Genomic DNA, 19,896 nt, shown 5'->3' on the forward strand with positions numbered 1-19,896 from the left:
GAGTGCTCACAGTGGCTATGGAATCTATCCATGAATAGATGCAGCTAGAGAGTTAATTAATAATGGCAATACTGTATCAGTTCTGCATATTAATGTTTTTCTTCTCAATGTAACACTCCTCTGCTACACCAATATATTTGTACTCAAGTTCATCACACACAGGAAATGTGCACGTGGGCCTTGTCAGATCAGGCAGAATTAAAAAGCTGTCCATTTTCCAGCCCATAATTTGGAAAGCAAAGTACCCTCCTCATTGGAGCTAAGGAGCTTTGATCACTTCAGTCCTATTAAAACTGCTAATGCGCATTATGGTCTGTATTTTACTGCTAGTAATTCCTCTTCCAAATTACTTTTACATTATTGCATGTGTGATTTATAATCACCTCTCGCTGATGACACAGCACTTAGGAAAAACTGCAATAAAGGGGAAAATGTACATGGATGTAAAGAATTAGCTTGCCATGATACAAGAAACACCATAAGTATCATAAATGTGCTAACAACAAAATCCACATTTTGAAAGCAGTGTTTCAAGAGTGAAACCAAAGGCAAGTTTTTCTCCTATTCCATCTCATCAGTTTCATACATGTATTTCTAAATTGATTGATAGCTATTGATATACAAGCATTTTCTCCCATAAAAACTTCTCTTGCAAGAGTCTCTGCACCTCAGATTTGAGGGATGCTGGTGCCCATGAATTTCTAGGCAATAAATTTACTAAATGAGCTGACTGAAAAAAACTCCCTAAATCTGTATAACTGCACTTTCCACACACTCTAAGGTGAGAGAGCTGTCACTGTACGACAAAAATGGTATGAAATTATTTTCTTCATGTTGCATTACACCGTAGTTATTACCTAGTAAAATATTTCATTAAATACAAGTAGAAGTCTGCAAGAATGAGAATGGAGGGAAAAAGCCATAGAAAATCATTGCAATCTGTCAGCTGTTATACAGCTATGATCCTCTTAAAATGTACCAGACCAAGGCAAAAATGGGGAAAGGGAGGCAAAGTCTTCTGTAGACACGTGCTTGTGAACAGAAAGCTTTTCCTCACAGAGGGGTTTATTTACTGTACAGTCCTAAAGCTCAAGTTTGTGTATAGCCTTCCAAAATTTGTCTCATTGTGAATTAGCCCGAGATTCTTTACAGTGTTTGTTAATGTATTGGTGGGCAGGACTTCCTAACCAGTGACACTTTCTGAAGAGCCCTTTTAGTGACTCCCACACTTTCCATTGACTTAGTGGAATCCTCAATTTCTGACAGCAAATGCAAATTATTTCAGCCAATAACCAATCTAACTTTTTCTAAATGAAAAGCTGGTGACCTCTGGTTTAGATTACTTGGAAGTAAAGCTGTTGTATTTGTTTCAGACTTGAGAAAGTCCTAAGAAGCGACCTGAATTTTGTAGGCTGAGTTAAGAAACAAAGCATATGGCACATACAGAATCACTGAGCAGTATTAACAATAAAAGGTGTCAGAATGCTACCTGTACCTCTGGGCGGAGTTAGTTCAATCATGTTAATTTCACAGAAACCAACAGGGAAAATAGAAGGGGAAGTGGCATGGTAACAAAACCAATCAGACCCATCTGCTGCTTCTGAGCCATCAATCCCAATCATAAGATAGCCATCTGCTAATACCTTGGTAAAGAGAAACAAAATTTCACATTAAATACCTTCAGCTGGGTGAGAAAGCGAGAAAGAAAGCATGCCATGTTTCAAGAGCGAAAGCAATTCAATAATAATGGAAGCACACTTAGAAGGATATTCAATTATAACAAAAACCCTCCAAATCATATCTGTCTCTAGGACTGTGAATACAACTGTTACATGTACCTTTGATAACTGCTAAGTTATGAGATGAACATTTCCTTTTTCTTATCTCTAGTTTATTTTCTTGTGAACAACAGCCCTATTTCTAAAGTTTTATAACCGAGTCTGTTACTCAGCTTGCAAGGATATTCAGTACGCCATTACTCAAAATCATAACAATTCTCCTCACTGGAAAGGTTAAACAATTCAGCTAAGCTGCTTTTTACATTTTCTCTTTTAAAGCAGATTTCACATGGATTGCTCCCCTTTCAATCAAATTAAGAAAGAAGGACAGCCTTAAAATATCTTCATAAACTTCTGCAAGTCAGCAAGATGAGATCTGGTTTTGAATAGTTGCAAAACACTTGGTATAATTAGCAGAACATTTTCCTGTAAATTCCTCTCACAAATACATTCTAACTAAAGGTAAGGCTGAATTTCCAGAGCTTAAAGTCAAATTTACATAAGCACATTTTCATAGCGGTTGTATATGAACAACTGACAAACATACCCTATTCACTGTGCAAATGAACTCTCCTAATTTTGGTTTTGAGCTTCTTGTTTCAAGCCTGAATAAAGGTTAGGGGAAAAGGATTCCTCTTCACCTCCCCAAAACGCACATTTGCTTTCTTACCTTTCTGATAGTTGCCACACATATTGCTGAAAGGTTTAGGGGGTCTATAGCTTCCAATTTCATTCCTTCTTTAAACCACTCTCCAGCTGCATCAACCTCTTTTACCTAAAGATTCACAGAACAGCAGCAGAAACCAAGAATTTAATGAGCCTGGAACAAAACATACACCCACACTGCCAAAGCAACAGACTGAAATATCTGTTGTACCACGTCTGCTTATATCAAGGAGATCAGATTGGATAACACAAGCAGAAACACTTGTGCTGGGCCAGGATGTAAATAGAGTTTCAGGTCTGGTTTACACACAACAGGAACTGAAGGTCCTCAATCAACTCTGCGAAGAGTGTTCTAGCTACTCAACTCACCTTCATAAATAAGTGTGGGGGTGCATCAAAATGTCCGTCCTGTTTCTTTGTAATATCTACAAGGAATAATAATAATAATAATAATACTATAATATTGTTCAGAAGTTTTGTTCACAGAGCACACAATATGTTTTTCTGAACATGTTAACCAATACCACGCAATCACTGGTGTTGGGAGGCCCACAGTTTATTAGTAACACTACCACAAAAAGCCGGAGGACATAATCCATCCATTTTCCTTGCTGACTTCAACCTGAACTGCCTCTATAAAACAAACAATTTATGGAAAAAAACCCCTCAATATCCAGTATTTACAAGACCATTTGATTACGTCACAAAATTGAAGAAAGTGTAACATAGAAGTTTTTGCAAAAAATGGGCAGGTTTAAATTACTTTGCACTATGCTATGACAGAAAATTACATTTATATATATTTTTATATAATTACATATAATCACTTTAAATGCATGTGTGTGTGTGTCTATTTATAAATGGCTTCAGAGAAAGTTGAAGCGTTAGGAAAACTGAAGGCCTTTTCCTGAAGGGAAGCCTTTTGGAATGCTTTACAGAAATTCTGTCTCTTACAAGGGATACCAGCTCAAAGGAACAGAGAAATAATAAAAAACCCACACTTTCTTTTTGTTTGTTTAGAAGTCTGAACTATTTCAAATTACAATTGCTTTTGTATTTTAGTTAGCAAAGGCCTTAACTGTGTCCCCTCTATCACATTGTCACTTCATTTTCCCAGCCCATTCCCGAATGCCCTCTAAATCATGTAAATACTGCAATTATAAAATATTAGACAGTCTTTAAACTCGCCAGTAAATAGAAATTCTGTTTCTACTAGGATACGTGTCCACATTGCATGGTAGAAAGAAGGAGTTAGATGTGAAGAAACTAGGAGTTTGTGGAGTAGGGCTGTAATTCCAGCTATCAACATGAAAAGTGAAGTCTATCATGCTTGAATTGTGCAGTTAAAGGTTTTTCTACCTTTCGTTTGCAGGCCTCTGTTTATCACTGAATCTTCTAAACACTAAAGGTTATTCTGGCTTTTCCACTGCTGTATAATATATTAATTGTAATTTTAACTAAAATTCCTGAGTGTCATAAAATTGGTAAAACCCCTGGGCCACATTACATAACATTCTCAAGTACCATTATTCAAGGTCGTTTGACTAATTGTATAAAGCAACAGAACTGCTAAAGCCAGACTCCTCCCAGCCAACACTACCTACAAAACACCTCTAACCCAAACCAAACTTACCAGATCTTTTGAACCTGTGTCCTATACTTCGAGACCAGCCAATATGATGAATGAGTGGGCTGTACATATGGCACCAGAAGTCATCAGTTTTGTCCTCACTCTCTTCATACACCAATCTCAGGCGGCCCCCAACAACACTATCCACCACTGCCACTCTTGTCCGGCAGAGGTGCGTCTTGTCCACTACTTCTACCCTCATGGAAGTTTTGAATGGGTACTGCATACTCTCAGACACCTTGAAACAACACAAAACATACATTCTGTAACAATATCTTCTGTTTTTCCATTTCCTTTTAAAGCACAGTATTGACACACTTCATTTAATTGAAATACTCGTTAATCATGCCAGAGAAATGACACAAATTATTTGTCTTCTATTTCATTGTAACAAAATATTTCAGAAAACTAAGAACAGATCCTACAATGCCTTAATTGTTTCAAGGTCATCCCTTAAGATGAGATACAATTCTCACATAAGTTCAAGGAATTTTCAATTGACATAATGAAAGCTTGTCCAGTTGTTAACAATGGCTGAAGTTACCTTGAGAAACAACTTTAACAAGAAAAACCTCAAGATTTTTTGTTCTTGCTGTGTCATCCACTCAAAATACAGCATTTTAAAAACAGGATTAAAATGCTTTGTTTTAAGGCATGGAAAACAAATCTTCAACATAATTAAAGCTGGCCATTTACAAAAGTATTTCTTTGAAATACACAAAAGAAATAGATGTTAATCTGCTCTGTGAAAACAGACTGTATTAAAAAGCAGTATCTGTCACTTGCCATTTTCATTACCACCTCTCCAAAGGACTGAGATCTTGCCAATTTAATTTGGCTTCCAAGTGAGGCAATTGTAAAATAAAAATTAACAACTGCAGAAAGGCATTTTGGTTGGTTTTAAAACATTACATGTAGTGTAAAACAATGAATTAAGCTTGCATATTTCCACTAAGAACTATATACACCATCATCTCACAATATTGGCAAGTAAACTTCCAGCACACTATACAGCAGCTGCCACACCTGAAGGCATGACTAAGACAGGAAAAAACCTAGTCCAGAGCAGGAAAAAAATACTAAGATTTAAAACTGTGATCTTCATTCCTTCTACATCCATGCTATATTAACATATTCTGTTCAGTTCATGAAACAATTCCTGAATTAGAAAAATCACTTTTAATTTTTCTTAATATCACAGGGTAACTAATGAGCACTTCTGGGTTTTCTGTGGATTTTTTAAAATGGGATATTTTAAAATTAAAATAGACCAATTAGTTTTTACAGACAGCTATTCTTTCTAGAGCAAAGTTTACCAAATACATACTGACAAGTGTGGATGTAACTGGAGAAGGGATTCCAAGGAAAACTGTGTCTAAGGGAAGAAACTACTGTACCTCCTTCCCTGCAAGAGAAGCTAATGTGCCACTGTAAAATATTTCAGTTCTTCACACTGTGCTGCAGTTTTCTTTACAGAACATCATTGATACTGGATCAGCCTTACCTTCTGAGAAAAGTCAGGAGGAAGTGTTTTGGCACCAGTAAGTCGTTTCACTAGAAAAGCTTTCCAGTTTGTGTATTTGTGTTGGATGCCTGTTGCAAATGAAGGGGAAGAAATAAGCCACTGATTTTTAATTGTGCCCATTAGAGACTAATATTAGAGTCTGGAATACGTAAAGAAGAAATCCCAGATGACTATTAAAAGGCCTAGATGACAATAATGACAAAAAGCCTCTTTAGAGAATGAATGCTATCCAAGATTAAGTTAATAGGCCAGGGTGAACAACTTAATACCAAAGTATAAATAAAATAAGTGCATATTCCCATAACTGATTAGCTAACTGCTGCCACCCCAGTCTTACAAGATTTGAGTCACATCAGATGGGCTACTCCAAGAAAAACAGCATCAGTCAAAAGTTAAAATTATTAATTCATAACTGTTGAAAAAGTTATGGCAAAAGAACATTTTGCTATCTGGATCATGCACAAATTTAGTTTAATAAAGAGACTTTGAAATCAGTAAGACTACTATTTACATACTGCGAGGAGGAACTAAGGGCTTCCCACTGGTTGCACACCAACCAACTGGGTGGATGTCAGACCCACAAATGTTGCACCAGAAGTCAAGACTTGAATCATTTTCAAATCCTTCATATCTCAGCAGAGCATTGTAGCCTGAAAGAAAGCATTCAAAAAAATACAAGAATGAAACAACATTATAAAACATGTTTGAATATTTTTTGACCAATCATCATATACATTATATTGATTTTCTAAATGTAATTTTTAATAGCAAGTTGGGGTTTTTTGGCACATTTCTGGATGCTATTAATGCACAGAATTGATTACTTTGATAAATGTGCATGTATTATCATGTAAATCAATTTAAATAAGATTAAAATTCTGGAACTATAAACCTTTAGAAATTGCACAAAAGAGGACAAAATTAATTATGCACAGTATCTGCTTTTTCATATCTTAGATCTGTAACCTTGAATTTCTAACTTTTCACCAGTGATTTGTATAATGAGGCTTCTTGACAGGTCTTATACCACGTCTCCTTTCTGCTCTGCACTAGTCTTACTGCACTCTGAGGCAATATTAAAAAAATCAAACCAAGGAAAGACATTCTCAAGCATCACAGCAGCCAGTGTAGAACAGTGACAGCACTACAATGTATAATCTACAGACACAGCTCTGCCAACCTGACCAATGTCAGCATTTCTCTCACCAGGTGATCGCTGACTAAAGTACTTATCTTTTCACATAGTTCTTTTGATTATTTTAATTTCAACTGAAACACATTTACCTGCTAATTTTACAATTCCAGCTATCCAGAAGACTTTGGTAGGTAGGCTGCAGTCAGTGTTTGGAACCTCCACTCGCACTCCTTCTGCAATATCACCCCAGCAAGTCCCCATGGGTGCCTGTCAAGGTTGGGGTTAAAAAGTCATCAGCTCACCATGTGAAAATAGTAATTTTTTGTTATCTCCGTGTTCTACAAGCAACTTAAAAAGACAAAACATTGAATACACATATAACAAACATATGGTTAGAAACCACTGTTTCTACAAGAACCTACTTTTGTTTTGATTTGACAACTATGCGTAATACTGAAATCGTATCCAATTATTCCTGTGTATTTACTGAAAAAAAGCTATAGCATTCCAAGTTTAAATAGCAGTTAAGCACAAATTGTACATTCCCAAAGGTCAGTTTTATTCTATGATATTTCAGTTGGGAAGAAACTACTGATGTTAGTAAGAATGGTGGAAATCACTATGCAATTCTACTTGCAAGAAAATCATGGTACCTGTAGCACAGACAACAAAACCTTTAAATTCTGCAAGTCAGGCATGCTTCTGGAAGAATGCCTAAAAATTATTTCTTTATTCTATTCTGATGATTTATTATGGTAGGGTTCATCACCCACTGCTTCACATCCTCTCAGAGGAACAAGCTTTCACACCACCTGCAAGTGATCACTCCATGGAGCAGACAAAAAGAACAGAAGGCTCTGAGTGGCACCTTTTTAATGAACATCAGAAGGAAAGGCACAGCAAGATCCCCCACACTGTCCCATGTGAGGAATATGTTAGGAACAAGAAAGAATATCCACCTGATGAACTCGTAAGGGTTTGCAGAAGCTGGTGATAGAAATTACATTTAGTTTGTTATCTCCAGAAGAACATTTTGTTGAACAGAGCATAATGAAATATCAGTCAAAGATGGTATTGTAGATACCAGAAATGCACAGTACTGAAGAACCTAAATTCTTAACAGTAACTCAACTGAAGTCATATTGGTAACAAGCTACAAAATTTCTCAGTGTGCAATAAACTTGAGACTACTCAGGAGAGAGAGATTCATATTCTGGGTGTTTTACAACAACAGTCACATCAATTCTGAGAAAGACAAATTCTTATCTGTTCAGAGATTACCCAGCTATCACTGGGACAACTGAAGGAGGGATCCTCTGGCTCTGCACTGCGTCTCATTTACAAAGCTCTTTGCAAACCCAGAGAACTGAACCACTCAGTGGGAATAGCCTCCAACTGCTACGAACAGAAGCTACGAGTGAAGAAATCTGGATTAATCCTGAATAACTGAAAATTACAATATTGGAATTTTGCTGGCAATCAGCAATTGCCATTAGTAGCACTAGAAGCTGAATTTATCTTAAAAAAAGGAAATCCCTCACTAGTTGAAGTATTTGAGGTTATACAAAACTTAAAACCAGTTTCAACTCTTAAAGGAAATGTAAGTATGCCAGTTTCTATTCTTGAAGCTGTCTCTTCATGTTCTGCTATGTCCCATCTACACCAGTCTAGACCACAGAGCTCTCTTCTGCCAACTGGCAGCCAGAGAAAAATCCAACTGAAAAGATGACAGCTTATTTTCACACACAAAATATGCAGATACAACTTAAGTTCCATCCTGTGATCACCACCCTCTCTAAATTGACATGTGTAGGTTTTTCAATTGAATTGGGGAAATAAACTTTTCAAACTGCATATTTTAGCAAATCTTGTTGCCTGTATAGAGATACAGATGAGGCCAAACAATCCAAAATAAAAGTGCTGACTAATTTCATAATCCACCTGCGCTGAAGTACATTTTATTGCCTGCTCGTCTATTCTGTTGATTCAGTGAGAATAGTATATCAAAAGACTTCTCCTGACATCAACTTAAAATGGAAATTTCATTTCCAGAGTGTGGATTGGTATAGACGGAAATAGCAGAAAGTTAAATTTGTCCTTGTCTGTGAAAACATTGGTTCTGCTAGTTCTCCTACACCAATCCATATGGCTCACCCTTTCAAGAAGGAAGCCATCCTGTGCAGCATCACTGCTGAAGTGTCAGACAACTATACTGTCCTGAGGGATGGTTTACAGCATATCTGCTTCACTGCACTATCTTAATCTCCTTCACTCATTAGGGATATTCTTGAAGCAGGAAGACCTGGATAAACCAGGGCTGTGACAGCCATCTTCCTTCATCTCTCCTCGGTCTCATCTGATTAATCAATGAGTGTTTGAAGAGTGCTTTTAAAAACTCAAAGTGCACTACAGAAGTGTTAAGTCTTACTTATCTGCTGACTGAAAGGCGACTGCAGTCTGGATTGGCATAGTGTGAACTAGCAGAACCATCATTTACAGGTAAGAACAAATTTACCTTTCAAACTCATGATGAGATCCACGTCACATCACTCCCAAACAAGGAAGAGCTGGTTCCTGGCTTCCTGCTCCGGGACATGACCTGGGAGGGGTCTATCTGTGAGCACCAAGGGCCTTCTCTGCAAGGTAAGGTGCAGTCAGGAAGGGCCTGTTTGATAGGAGCACCTAAAGGCCAAGTATTCCACATACGCACCTGAACAAAGAGCTCATATGGCTTAAATAAGTGGCTTCTAGAGGTTTTGGATGGCATCAACACTGCCATGATTGCAGACTTTAAATCAGGATTTTAATGGCAAATCCTGATGGTGATGCTACCGATTCCATTGGTACCATGGTGATGCTACCAATTCCTGAATTGTATAGAATGCTGAAACTTCGTTTGTGAGCAGTGCTCCAACAGTAGGTAATGCCAGAGGAGAAAACATGCAAAAGGGTTTAAACAAAAACCTTCAAAGCAGAACACTGCCACCCAGTGTAGCATCCTGGAAATGCTCCCTTAAATCACCGGATATAGCTTAAAAACAGACGGAATCAAGAGAATGAAAGTATTTCGGCTCAGAATAAAATTCGGGTGGAAGAAAGAACTTCAGGAAATGTGCCTCTCATTAGCAATACAGTGAAAAGAAATAATTGCTCTTAATTGTGCATAAAGTTGTCCAGTAAGTAGTACTGAGAAATAACTCAAACCACTGTAATTTGCTTTCAATTGTAGAAATGGTTTGAACTAATAAAAGCAACTATAGAAAAGAGTAAAAAGTGTTTAGACGATAAAAAGTGGAATGCAGGTCAGCAATGAGCTCACTGTATGGGACTAAACTATAACTCAATATTAAAAACATTAAATTGAGTTTTTCTCCTTGCAGCAGCTATTGCTGTGTGCCTGATTAACGCAATCTGACAAAATAAAAAAAGAGAGGCTGCAAGGTGCACAAATGGGAATTCTGACTTTGTCATGGGCTTCCTGTAGGACATAAACAAAAGCAGTTCCCTATACTTCAGTTTACTGAACGCTGAAATCATAGGCATGACCACTCTATTGCTACTGAATTTCATTAGTGTTACTCAACACTCAAGTCTGGAATAAATGTAACATGGAAGCACAAAAAGTACATCAAAATACTTTAAAATTAATTCTTATCATAAAGAGAAAGAACTTCCCAAGATTTAGATACTTTAATTCTAAAATGTAGCTGTTTTAAAATGAAGAAGAAATAACTTCCCAGGAAAAAAACAAAACCAGAAAAACTGGTGTGTGAAATCTACATCAGAGCTGAGATACTTAAGTACATCAGGTTCTTAAAAAAAAGCCAAATCTCACATCTCATAATTCCTTTAAATTTTCTTTAACACTGATCCTAATGTTCCCTATCAAATATCCATACAGATATATCCAGTATAACCAGTAAATTCAATATATTTTACTGAATAATGAATTTAAGGGTAGATATGTCATGATTTTACTGTCAACTCAAAACTTTGATCTTGAACAGAATAAGCTTTATATATTCAATCACACACATACAGGTGTATGAAATTCATAATATGGATGGTAAAAAAAATCAACTAATACAAACTTTTACAAATCAAAGCAATACAGTATATAGAAAACAGCAATAATCTTTCCAGAAAGTCAAAAAGAGTACTGTTTAATTATCAATGGAGAGTAGGACCTAACAAAAGAGTACTGATGTGCTTGTCAGATTCTGACTGGTCTAAATAATGTATTTTTCAAAGAAATAATTACATAAAGTTAAATGCAAATCATACCTGTATAACACTAACTCATATCCACCAAAGAAGTAGAAATCTCCAAAGAAAACAGCAGGATTTGCATTTTACTTGTATTAAAAAGGAAAATGAGGACAGAAAAGAAACAACTTTCAGGCTACATGGTAGTACTGTTGCCAGTATCTTGTGAAAATCTTCGAGGTACAATGTGACCACGAGCGTGGTCTTGGTTCACATTATTGACGCACTGTGCAGCTGAATGAATGAAACAGTGAGAAAGGGAGATACAATTGCTTTTAATAAAATGTAATAATAATTTACAAGTGATCTGACGACTGTAGCCGTCTCTAATACAGGACGCCACACACCCTGAGACATTTGTAGATCCAATAGCACAGTCCATGTTATCAAACGAGACTTTGAAATCACTTATTACATGTACATAGCTGTGAAAGCAAAGTGCACTTATTACATGTACATAGCTGTGAAAGCAAAGTGCAAACATGCTGACTCGAGCATGCGGAATTTGATACAAACTCCCCAAGTTCTCCTAGCGCAAGGCTCTGTCCTGGGCAGTAGCTGAGGCCTCTGAGCATAAAGGGTACTATTCACAGAGTGCCAACTGCCAGCAGCCCTCAACTCCCACTGGTTTATGATCTGAGAGGGCTCAGCAGGAATTCCTGCGCTGAAGAGGAAATATTTCTCTTCTCTCTCATGGACAACTTCCATGAAGAAAAATGTTTGTTTTGATTACAACTTTCAGCACATAATTTAGAGCAAGACAAAAATATTGTAATACAGTACACTTCAACCTCTCAAATTAAAAAAATATGCTGAGAAAACACCTTTTGTCAAAGCTTTTACTTAAGAGACACAAAGTAATGACAATATTTTAATTGTCAGCCTAATGTCTCATGCCTGGAATTTTATAAACACGTTAAAGACAGATGGCGCTAAATATTTTCCCCAACCACTACTTTCCTCAGTCATCAAAGAATGTCTTTTTGTCTGAAACTTTTGAAACTCTAAACCAAAGAAACCCAACTTTTTAAATTTCAGATTTCTAAACAGCCTTAATTTCCCCCCATACTAGACCACCTGGCAGCATGACTGACAGGGAGAATCTGACAAATAATAAAGAACGAAAACCCCAAATCTAAATATGTAACAAAAAGATCAGTCCAACACAATGGAACAGGCCTGATTTCATCTAAAAAGCCTTTTGTAACTGTTTTCAGTACAGCTTGAGTTGGCTGGTTTGTTACTCTGCAGTATGTGGGATGATTTTGTGACTTGAACATAAGAAAAACAATTCTCAAGTATGTAAGAGCCTTCCTTTTTGTTTATGAGAGTGTATCTATAATAAAAGTAACTGATGGCGTTCAGAATTATTTTAAAGGACAGAAATTATCTAAAAAGTATTGATACATCATGAAAAATATTTGGATATTCATGTTTTGAAAAAATGAATTTAAGAACTTCCACAGACTCACTTATACACACAGAGAAGGAAAGCACAAACTGAGAAATACTCACGTGTTTAAAGCAGGTAACAGGAGCTGCTGTAAAGCTATTACTATTGATGTAGTTACCCCAGCTGAAACCTTCCACAGGGACAGCTGCTAAGGGAAAGTTATTTCAGTTAGGAAGCTGCTCATGAGGCACCAATCTTTCAGTGTTTTTGTTTCAGGTCTGTTTATATGCTGTTACCTGCTTTTGTCTTTGCCTGGTTTTGTAAAGTTGCTTGGTACTGGGCATATGCTGCTAATTTAGCCACTAAGGGCTGTTTTTGTAGAACTTTAGCCTTCTTTGTTGGAGGTTTACCCTAAAAAAAAAAAAACACAACCCAAGTAAATAACATCTTTCCAAACTCCTGTCAGGAAATTTCCACAGGTCTGCAGCTATCTTTAACAGATTTAAACTAAAATCAGAAGTACACAGAGACTAAGTACACACGTAATATAAAATAAATTTAAAAACCAGTAGTAAGGAGTGTCCAAAAGATGACTTTTGTACTACTATCCCAACTTGAACAGCACTATAGATTCACTGTTGTTTACCTGAAAAAAAGATATCTCTTAAAAGCAGATCAAAAGGAAGAACGTTTAATCTAACTTAATAGCAATGCAATTTCTTGGCATTTGTTGCAATGAATTTGAGACAGGATATAATGATATTTCTTGACATTTATTTTTCTCTTTTCTTGAATACTACAGACACACCTGGATGATTACTTGATTAATATTTTAAGTCAACACACACATACCTATTTTGAAACTCTACAAAGAAAACCCTCAAACCCAAGAACCTAATCTACAAACATGCAGCCATCTATACAAATACCCAATTTCACCATCACAGACGACATAAAGGATGTAAAGAAAACGGTGTCTGTACCGCTACCTGAAGCCTGGCCAGAATGCTGGCCTTCTTGGAGTTGGAGGAATAGCTTCTGGAGCACGACACACTGCAGAAGCGCTTGGTTTTAGAGTAAAAAGCATCTCGGACACCAACCATCCCACACATCTCACACGTAGCTAATCAGAAGAAAGAAAAAAACCTCAAAATATTAAGAGTGTAGTTAAAGTTGCAAAAAAATTCAGAATGTAGAGGACAGAATGAAGATCCTGGAGGTGGTACCATCAAACAGTTTCTCAGGGCTTTACCCCAAAGAAAATTGCACAGGAAAAAAAAAAAATTTAAAACACCACTACTAATATCAGTTAAACAGCAAGAACCTCAAGTTCACTGGTGAAACAGTGCCTCTTTCTGCTCCCTAATAATTTCATCTCCAGTGCAAGTGAATGACCCAGCTAAATTAGCTCAAGCCGATTACTGGTTTTTCACTGTTCTCAAGGAAGCATCTGCTTTGAATCTGGGCTTGCCAATCTTGGTTTCCTCTAAACATAGAATACTTCCAACCTGAAATAAAACCAGATTTACTGTTTGATTCATAAATTAGTATATCCAATTACCCCAGCCCACCAGTGCTTTTTTCTGGCTAGAATCATGTTCCAGAGATGGACAGCATCACCCACAGTGTATTTCATTAAGAGTAAGACTCAGAGACCAATTAATGCCAGTGAGACAACACACAAATTCTGCCCAAAGAGAGCTTTACACTAATCACTAGAATTTCACATAAAATATTTTTCCCTGATAACAAAAGAAATCTTCCCTTTCAATTTATTTTCCTAGTATCCTCCAACTCACAGCTAGTGAGAAGTGAACAGGTATACACTAACAGATTTTATACAGTAGCAATAATGAAGTTTCCCTAGTACAGGAAGAAATATTTAAACATATTATACGTGTAACAAAGGGTAGAGAAAAGGTATGCCCTGGCATAGATAGAACACACTGACATTGTCCTCAAAGCTCCAAGAATAAAACCAATGCACATGAGAACACACACATGCATGTGCAAACACAATACATTTGACAGGAGGGCAGATGTTCCCATAGTATTTTTTCCCTGTCAGCAGGATTCAAACCCTCTCTTATTTCAGTTTAGCAGAACCCAAGCAATTCCCCTTCTCAAAACCAACCAACCCCAACCCTTTAGCTGCTTTGGTCCCTTTTCAGTTGGGACCAACATTTCAGATGGGACCGTCACAACCCAGCACACGCTAAAATCCACCAATATCCAACTCCTAGCACTCACATAGCACATACTTACCCATGCCAGATTTGCCATCTGGATAAGTATAAACTTGCCCGTTGTTCTTGATAATTGGGAGACTGGATGGCAAAGGAGCAACCTCCTCCTCACTTTCATCTGAACTGGAGCTGCTGCTGGTGTCCTCACTACAACTATCATAACCGTCAAACATGCCGAATGAGTCTCGGTGTTTCCTTTCCACTTGTGAACTACGTTCTGTCTAAAAATTAAAAATAACCAAACAACAAAAAAACCAAAGAATAGCAGAATGTTCTGAATGCAAAGATTTCAAAGTCAAGCTTAAAAAGTTTCACAGGTCAGTCTTCAAAGGTAGATATTCTAAGGCACTGCTGTATCAGCACAGACATGAGCCTTGTAATGCCAATTACATGAGCACTGGTATAATCAAAACTGGCCAATTTTGGTGCTGTGATATACAGAAAGAAAAAAAAGTATCTCATGATCCACTGAGAATAAACAGGAGCCATCCATACGTTTAATTTCCTTGGTATCTTTAGAGTTCATTAAGTCTGATGAGCTATACACTGACAGACACACTGATCTTATATGCAAATGAGCACATTCCAGATGGCTGCAGCCAATTCCACTAAAATTCATTAATTTGAGAAAGCTGGGCAGAGAAAAGACAGTTCAATCAAGAGGGCCCTTATACCACTGCAAAAGGAATGAGAGGCTCTCTGCTCTTATTGGCTTGTGGGGTTATCCATAAATCACTCAGCTCCCCTACGAGTCCATGACTCCCATGTGAAGCAGGAACACCTCTCCAGCTCACAGAGCTGTTCAGAGGATTAATACATTAACCATTATAAAGAGCTCAGTTACTATGGCAATAGGGTCTGTACAAATGCTGAAAGAGAGAAAGGTAACTAATTTGCCACTGTCATTTACAAAAAACTTGTTACATAATAGTTTTCCTATAATCAAAAACTCTGAAGTAGGATAAATACACAATTCTGTAGAAGGCATGACAGTTAAGCAATTTCCAGCAAAGACAGTAAAGAAGCAAGAGATTAACTGATGTACTTTTTCTGAGGCACATCCACCATATGCATTTTGATACAGGGACAATTTTCACTTATTAATATCTTACACAGCTCCATTGAAACAAGGCTACTCCTATGTGAGCTGCCCTCATTAAGCTAAAAAAAAATATGGCTTCATATTATTTCCATAATCTTAGTATCTACTAAGTTTGAGAGGAAATAAATAAAGACAAAAAAAGAAATTCTACAATAAAAGCACAAGTTAGGGGAGTGAAGTACAGACAAAAAATAAGAAAAATTAAAAAAGCCTTTGGCTCAACTTCCTTTGCAAGAACTAATTTTCCTTTTTCTGCCATGCTATGCCTTTATTATAATATATTCTACTTTGCAATCTAAATAAATCCTATTATGGAAGAATTTCCTAATAGGCACAAGGGAAAACTGATTTCCACACTGACCCAATCCTAGCATGCAATTATTAAAAAGAAATAAATCAAAAAACCCAGTAAGCATAAGAGGTTATGCAATAAGGCAAACACTTTAAACACACTTACAGTAGTTCTGAAACAAAACAACCAAGTCAGTGTAATGTTAATTATGAATATACCCCCCAGCCAAAAAAAAAAAATTGTATTAAACCAAACCAAATTTAGGATAGGGCAAAACCCGACAACTTCCTCAAGGCCAGCCCATGGGATTGTTAGAGGAAACACTGAGCCATGGCAGACAAAGCTCGGCCCTGACCCGCGCTGGCAGCAGTGTCACCTGTCCCATCTGCCACCAACATGCATGACAGTGACTTGTTTGTGTGTGCACATGTGTGCAGCTTAAAGCAGAAGATGATCACAATGTTGCCATGGATACATTGTCCTGCCAACACTGCCAGGAATTTTCAGAGCAGATGATGAAAACTAGTCATCTTCCTCAAGATTTCAGGAACTCCTTAACATCTCACAGTGTTTAAGGTCTCTTGATCACTGTCTCTGCTATGATATAAATCGTGATTCCGTATGAACCATTCCCACCAGTACTACCAGAGCACTACGATGCTTAGGTTTTATGGACAGATACTTGTGGTGTTTCAAAGCCCAGGGAAGGATCTCCCTCTTCATGCCCTTATTCTCTTTAAGACTGGTCTGATTTCACTGAGAGATTAGGGCCTCATCCCATACCAAGGTGCGATTCTATGGCTTCAGCCCTCTTATGGAGGCTGCAGTACAAACCTGTCTTAGGATATCATCCCCTTCCCACTCCAGACTGGAGAACCCTGGACCTATAGGATGGTAACTTTGCTCAGTGGTGAGAAATGCTGATGCCACTCAGAAGGAATTGAAGGGCAGCCCATTCCCAGTCCCACTAATTCCCCATGCCAGCTCTGCTCCCACTGCCAGGGAAGGTCAAAGAAGAACTGGGAAGCTGGAGGCAAGGTGAAGGACCAGAAGCTGAAGCACAGGGCAAGGTGACTACCACAAGAGTGCATCTGGCTCTTTTTGTTGTTCTTTTGCATCATTTCCATTTAGAACATCAATATTACTGCTAAGCTCTCTTTGCCAAAATATTCACAGGCGGGAAGGAAAACAGCTCCTCTTTGTAAATGGAAAGTTGGGCGCTCAATTAGGAAAAATCATTCTTCAGTTTTATACAACTTCAAAAGTAGCAATCATTAAGTTTTTGAGTTTAACTACACTGTCAAAACAAATCTCATGTATCACCTTTCCACTTTAATAATTAGCCACACAGTTCCAATTCAAAATTATTGAATATCAAATCTGCAATTCAAATCAGCAGTTTTGCTTATCATTTTAAAATAATACTGTAGTTTTTATAAAACATTTGAATCCCAGCTTTTACCAGATAATTTATGCAGGACAGTCTTAATGTTAATTTGTAGTTATTACCTGGACTGCAATTGGGGAAACTACGCAAAATACTTTATGAGATTTCAAAAAGGCAGAGTTTGCAGGAAGAAAACCGACAAAATACTTTGTACACACAAGTAGGTGAAAGTTAGGGAAGATGATATACAAATGCCTATGCTGGAATTTTGTAAGAGCAGATCAAAACACTTCTGTTTTGATAATAAACACCACAGAGATTCTTTTTAACCCATGTTGAAACACAGCATTTGTAGGAACAAAGTGAACATGAGGAAGGTTTGATAACCTTTCCTGCAGAATTCAGATGAAGAAAAGGAACTCTAACATCTGGAAGTGAAAAAAGTAGGAGCACTGCTTGAATTCAAAGGTCAAACACACATCCTTACAAAAAAGGACAATGTATACCTCAAACAGAATTATAACCAAGATAAAGCAGTGGCTTTGGTACAGCAGCAGTTTGCAATTTCTGTTGAGTCCTTGCTAATTGGTTCCACCTTTTTCTTTTGAAAATTAAGTACAAAATTTCCCCCTTTCTGATTTTCTAGGGCCTCAATCTTTTTCCAGAAGCTCTCAATCATCTCATCAACAGTTCCTGAAGTGCTGGTGGCCTCTAATACACTATGGTGAGCTTCATCAGAGATACCAGGAAATTGGAATCATCTACCTTATGCACACATTCTCTCTCCCTTTGTTGTTATCCCTCTTATCTTTGGAAAAGGCAAAAGCAGAGCCCAGGAAATGACGAATCAAAGAGCCTCATCTCATCCCTGATGAGGTAACAGAACAAGCAATGTTGGAAGTAATTTCTAGGCATGTGAAGGACAAGCAATTCTTGATGAGTCCTTTAAGGCTTCACAGACAACAGCAACACCTTGTCTGTCTGAAGCAGCATCTCCCCACAGCAGCTGCAGGTCCTTGGATTCAAAAAGAGGGGTGCAAAGAAAAAAACCAACCCTTAAATCAACATAAAACCAGCTTCTTACTCTTCAAAGCTGGACTAAGCACTAAAAATCAGGCTGAGGAGATTGTCTTTTCCTCAAAACACAATCTAAACAGTATTCAACTTCTAACAAAACAGGGACCAGCCTCCTGTGTATCCACAGAAACCGCTTGGAGCAGGAGCCTGGCTTGCTATTAAACAGAAGGTTGCGGCTGGTTAATGCCAAAAGAGCAGCAGCTTGAGTAACTACTCTGCTAATAGCATCTATCTGTACATTAAGCAGAAGCAATGCACAAACAAAAGAACATGACAAACTTTCAGGCATTCTGAAAGTTTGGCTAAAGTTTATTTTTCTAATAAAATAAAAAAAGAAAGGCTAAGGTTAATTTTCCTAATAAGATTACTTATTAGCTTCCTCAACAGAGGTTGAGGCTTTTAGTCAGAGCACTGTGAAATGCATCATGAGCAGCACTAGCAAATTACCCTGTACTATTTGCTCAGGGGGTTTCTTGCATACTTTTCTTTATTGAAGGGATGGGTGGAGAAAGGAACTCTTAAGAACTCCTTTCTTTTTCTGCCCAACTTCCCATTTTCCTGTTCTTCCCCTCCTCCCTGTGAATACTTGACAACAGACCATTTTTAAGAAATACTCTTAATTAAGCATTACATAAGGCAAATGGTATGAAAAAGAACACAGGGAAACTGGTTTTCCCAAGAGCAGGAAGGCAACTCTAAACAAATAAGAAAATAACCAGTTTCTTACTCTAAATACACATTTTTATATACATATATACACACACACACATTGAATTTGATCAATACATTATAGCATACATTCTTTGAGTTTAGTAACTACTCTTACAACACAAAAAAGTGGGCACAAAGGGTGAGCAATCCATGGCAAAACCAGAAACCATTTCACGTTATTTAGACATCAAACACGTACTTAGGAAATGGCTTTAGTGCTTTGATGAAGACTATGCTCAAGCATTGGCAAAATTTATGCAAAAGAGTTTTGAAGGTAAGAACTTGCAAGAAAAGCACCACATTATTATGTAACCAAAACTATTACCCTCAGGTATGTAGTGCAGCTGGCCACAGGAGGAAGATGCAAAACAGCCACAGAAAGGTTTCAAACCACTCCAAATGATTGTTGTTACTTTGGAATTCAATCTGGGACTTGAACTCAGAATGGAAGCAATTTGGAGCTTAGAGTACAAGAGCTGTAGCTCAGCAAAGGTACACCAGCACTTGAACAGAGGCATTACTTCCTATAGTCAGCTCCAACTCTCTCAAACAGGACAGAACTATGGACAGATGGGATCTGAGGCCAAGGTCAACAATGAGGTCACCACAACCTTCAAGCCAAGGGTCTGTCATAAGACAGATTTAATCATATCCTGAATGGATCCAAGGGTATTTCCAAGTTTAATTT

The 19,896-nt window shown here is 37.5% G+C and overlaps 1 protein-coding gene across 10 annotated transcripts in view; it reads right to left on the minus strand.

The window, feature by feature from the left end:
• The window catches only part of MBTD1 (mbt domain containing 1), a 35,237-nt gene that overhangs the window by 12,906 nt on the left and 2,435 nt on the right, over nucleotides 1-19,896 (minus strand). For 2 of the 10 annotated variants that reach the window (XM_059486125.1, XM_059486126.1), the window contains 11 exons: nucleotides 14,659-14,860; nucleotides 13,377-13,516; nucleotides 12,690-12,804; nucleotides 12,516-12,601; nucleotides 6,884-7,001; nucleotides 6,115-6,249; nucleotides 5,579-5,667; nucleotides 4,078-4,312; nucleotides 2,814-2,869; nucleotides 2,449-2,553; nucleotides 1,490-1,643 (listed from right to left, as the gene is read on the minus strand). In XM_059486125.1, the coding sequence (XP_059342108.1) occupies nucleotides 1,490-1,643; nucleotides 2,449-2,553; nucleotides 2,814-2,869; nucleotides 4,078-4,312; nucleotides 5,579-5,667; nucleotides 6,115-6,249; nucleotides 6,884-7,001; nucleotides 12,516-12,601; nucleotides 12,690-12,804; nucleotides 13,377-13,516; nucleotides 14,659-14,812 (1,387 nt within the window). In that variant the 5' untranslated portion in view covers nucleotides 14,813-14,860. The remainder of the gene's footprint in view (nucleotides 1-1,489; nucleotides 1,644-2,448; nucleotides 2,554-2,813; nucleotides 2,870-4,077; nucleotides 4,313-5,578; nucleotides 5,668-6,114; nucleotides 6,250-6,883; nucleotides 7,002-12,515; nucleotides 12,602-12,689; nucleotides 12,805-13,376; nucleotides 13,517-14,658; nucleotides 14,861-19,896) is intronic. The other 8 variants (XM_059486122.1, XM_059486123.1, XM_059486127.1 and 5 more) reach the window with 7 other exon arrangements.

The sequence above is a fragment of the Ammospiza nelsoni genome, chromosome 19, assembly GCF_027579445.1.
Source record: "Ammospiza nelsoni isolate bAmmNel1 chromosome 19, bAmmNel1.pri, whole genome shotgun sequence".
Taxonomy (NCBI): domain Eukaryota; kingdom Metazoa; phylum Chordata; class Aves; order Passeriformes; family Passerellidae; genus Ammospiza; species Ammospiza nelsoni.